A 4164-nucleotide genomic window follows, 5' to 3' on the forward strand; every position below is an offset into this window, starting at 1 on the left:
AATTTTCCTTTTATCAGTGCCAATATGATATGGACTGATGCACCTCTAAGCAAGTCCCACTAAAATCAGAAGAAAACTGTCTACCATATAGACCAATTTATCTACAGTAAACTATTACCAGTAAATTCTTTGTCTTTCAAAGAGAAACATAAAAAAGTGTTTATCACAGTGACTCTCATAGTGCCAGGGCATCCTGGGGTGCTGCCAGGTATTATGAAAGATGCAGTGAGGTGTGAGAAGATAAGCAGATAAACTGAGCAGATAAGCACAGGTTCAGCCTTGTCCCTGGCCAGATGATCTGCTATCCCTATTCCCGGGCCTCTGCAAGGAAGCAAGCACTATAATATATGTTAGTTGTTTTAATCGGGTGCTACTCAATTAATAAAAGCTTAAGTCTAATGAGAGATGCTTTGAGTTCAAAATGATTTAAAACCCCTGGTCTATCAGAATAAAGCTGTTCATTATCAATGCAAAAATATTATGCTCCATTCCTTTTAAAAATAATCATATGAGGAACTCTTAGCCCAGAATGCAGTTACCACATAGTATGTTATGGAAAGCAGCTTGCTTTTCCTTGTCCCCAAACTGGTAATTACTGGGAGCATGTCACATTCTCAGAGCTACAGTGAAACATCCAGTGAGATCTACTGGTATATCCTATGTCTTACATATATGAATTAAGGGCATAATATGACTCTACGAACCTTTTACACACAGCTCTGGCAGGCACTTCAAATGAAAAGATGCTGGTGACTAAGAAGTAACAATAAGGAGAATCATGAACAAGATGATATACAGAACAGGCTGTCTGAGAAAAAAAGTGAGTGAAATACTTGGAATATTTGTCTGAAAGGTAGAAGTCCCATATGTAAGCCAGGGAAAAACCAAGACATAAAATAAGAGCTATTGCATGAATTTAAAGTGCGATACTAAAAACAGAGAGAGACCTACCCATTAACATGCAACTTTATTAAAGATTCAAAAATTAACATATATCTTACCCAACTGTTGCTTACTAGCATGAATTACAGAATCATCCAACAGGAAGTAAATTGCTTTTGTTGAGAGCAGCACACAAGCTGTCACTTCTACGTCAGGAGTCTTATAAAATAAAACAGAAGACCACATAAGATGCCTCAGCTCTTCATTTTCCACCTACAAGACCAATTGTATTTAATTAACTTGCATGTTTTAAACCTGTACATTTTCTTCACCTCAGACTTGCAGAAAGCTGTTTTCAGAAATTGCTTTTCCTGGCAATCCAATGCCACCCCCTAACTAGAATCCAGTGGGAATATAATCATTAAGCAGAAATACAGCGACCACTGAAAATGTTCTTACAGATGGAATAAAATAAATGCCGAGATTTTTGTTACCTTCTAGCTTGCAAAACCATTAACTATTAGTTTGATAGAGTTCACCAGAAACTGTTAAGGGCTTCTAGAAAGTTGCAATGCCTGCCAGATCTCAAAAAGCACATAACATCTTTATGTAGTGTGAAGGCACCTGATTTCAAACAGCTTTATGAAAGAGGAAGGAAACATGACTAACAAAGCTAGTCTTGGTGCTACTATTTTAGCTGTTGCTCCTTTCAAATCTAGCTTCTGACAAGTGCACTATGCAACCCTGTGCAAGTTCCTTAACTTTTTTGTCAGCTGCCCCAGCTGTATAAACAAGAGTAACATATACTTTGTAAAACATTTTAATGAATATGAAAATGCAACATGAAAAGCATACAAAAGTTGCTGTTAAGTAGAAAAACGTTTACTAATTTTACATTAACTCCCTGTGATATTTAGGCTAGCATACATAATACATCTGTTGAATATTCACTATTTTTTTATTTGATGAAGATAATTAAACAAGATTTCAAGTAAACAGCAAAAAAATGTGATGTTCACTATAGATTTAAACAGCCTTTCAACTGATGTTCATATTTTGACTGTTCATTCTAAACTACAAGATTAATTCTATTTTTAAGCTGGTTATTTTAGTTGGGTGCTATACAAATTTATCATAATGGACATCCAACCAATTGTCTGCAACCTCCCCTTCTACTCTTCCTGAAAAAAAAAGAGCTACATTCTCAAGGTAAATTATTTAAGTCAAACATGAAACTAATTTAGGCCCTGAGAACCTGGTAGATAAACCAAGTTCTGAAATGTCTCATTTTTATTCCTAGGGGGCTTCTCCAAATGGGAACTGTTGGAAGATTTAGGCTTTATCAGCTTCCACATTTAGTAGTATCTACTAAATTCGACATTGAAATTTCAGTCAAGAAAGGTGTTTAAATGCATTTTTAGTTTTAAAAGTTTAGAAGTGCCTAGAAAGAGTCCCTTTGATTGTACAGTACCTCAGCAATGCTGTTATGGAAACATTCTATAATAGCATTTCCCTTTAGTCCAGCCACATACTGAAGAGGCAGAGGGACTGAAAGGTAAACTGGAATTTGGTTATCTTCTGTAATTTTCTGCATCAAGAATTCAGATGGATATACAGATGACAGGGTCAAATGAGGCTTGCAAAAGCTAGGAGACATAAGAGATCAAAAATCATCATGCAAACTGATAAGTAGAAACAGTCCCACTCCCACTTTCCGAGCAATGTTAAATGTTTTCCATTTCATTCAGTAGTTGTGAATAAACTATTATGATTTTCATAGCAGTGGGCCTCCATTTAGTTACCATATTTCCTCAAAGATCAGATCACCCTGAATATAAGGAAGATTTATAAATGCCTTCTAATTTTCCAGGGATAGACTCTAATTATTGGAAGCTGGCTGTGAATTTGTCCACCACCCACTTCTACAGCAGGGAAAATAAATCCATTACCCTCCCCCCAACTTTTTCCTCCCTGATGCCCCTGCCCCCTTTTTATCATCAAACCCTGTTCTCCCTGAGCACATGGAAGTGAGGGCAAATTTGAAAACAGTGACCTTGAAATAAACATGCCTGCAGTAATTTGCATATAGTACCCATAAACTCAACTTCATCCAGAATTGATACACACTGCATTTTTGAAACCATTGCTAGTTTTAGCACAGGTACTTCCCATTAACACTCTTTCATGCAGCACTTCTGTACCTGCTTATATATGCTACAAAGTATGTATGGCATTATTCCAAAGCCAAAAGGCTCAGATTATCATATATTTCAGTGGGCTGGGCCCCAGCAGAGAAAACAATGTTTCCTTGTGCCTTAAACTTTTATGTAAAGAAGGTGTGGGACAAATATGGTATTTGGACAGGGTTATAGAGGGCACAAGCTGTGTTGAAAGCAAATGAGTGACCTACAGGTAGAGTGCAGCACCTCCCAGCTATGATCCAACTGGGATTCCACTGGGGTTTTATAATATACCAGGGGCAACCACAGCAATGTAGCAAATATGGCAAGGAGGTGCACCTGTTGGCACACTGTCTCCTCATGGTGTGAAAGGAAGGGACACAGAGCTGCAGAGTGCCAGGAGTCCCTAAAATGCAGTAGCTGTGGGGGGTGGGACACCTATTCTGCAGGTGTTCCAAAGCCTACATAAGCAAGGTCAAACCCCCTGAGGAACAGCATGAATCAGAAAGGGACAGTGGGGCGAAGAGGAGGGTGGGAGTGAAACAGAAATGTTGGATGAGGCCCTGCAGGTGGGAGGAAAGGATAAAGGGGAGTGTAGTATCTAAAACTGAGGGGGCTCAGGAAGAAACAGGAAAAGGAAGGGGAAGCAAGAGAGACCAAGACATGGAGGAGGGTGGGAAAGAGAGGAAATCAAACAAGAAGAAATGGAGGTGGAACAAATAAAAGAGCCCGTAAGTCAGAGGAAAAGGAAGACAACACAGGGAAAGAACATCAGGAAAAGGAAACCTGAAAATGGGGGAATGAACCTGACTCAGAGCCAGAGAGCAGCTTCTTGCCATTAACTCCCCTAGGCTCCAGCCTGGAGAGTCTGATGGAGGTGGGAAAATGGACGGCTTTCTGCATGGGTGACTGGTGCCGCCTTGGTCAGGGGCGGCAAGTGCCCCCCCATGACCAGTCTCGCCAACCAGGGTCCCCGCCCCCCCCACAGCCAATCCCACTGCGGACGACTGCTGCAGCCGCTTCTGGGAGTGGCTGTGGCCACTTCTGGGAACAGCTGCAGCAACTGGTGCTCCTGCCTGCCCCCCCCCCCCCCCCCCCCCCC

The 4164-nt window shown here is 40.6% G+C and overlaps 1 protein-coding gene across 1 annotated transcript in view; it reads right to left on the minus strand.

Moving 5' to 3' along the window:
* The window catches only part of NISCH (nischarin), an 86782-nt gene that overhangs the window by 20915 nt on the left and 61703 nt on the right, over positions 1-4164 (minus strand). Inside the window, exons 17-18 of the mRNA XM_019504632.1 lie at positions 2354-2528; positions 1002-1155 (exon numbers count right to left, since the gene is read on the minus strand). Coding sequence (XP_019360177.1) covers positions 1002-1155; positions 2354-2528 — 329 coding nt within the window. The remainder of the gene's footprint in view (positions 1-1001; positions 1156-2353; positions 2529-4164) is intronic.

Source organism: Gavialis gangeticus, unplaced genomic scaffold (assembly GCF_001723915.1).
Source record: "Gavialis gangeticus isolate Ggan-Ray unplaced genomic scaffold, GavGan_comp1, whole genome shotgun sequence".
Lineage (NCBI taxonomy): Eukaryota > Metazoa > Chordata > Crocodylia > Gavialidae > Gavialis > Gavialis gangeticus.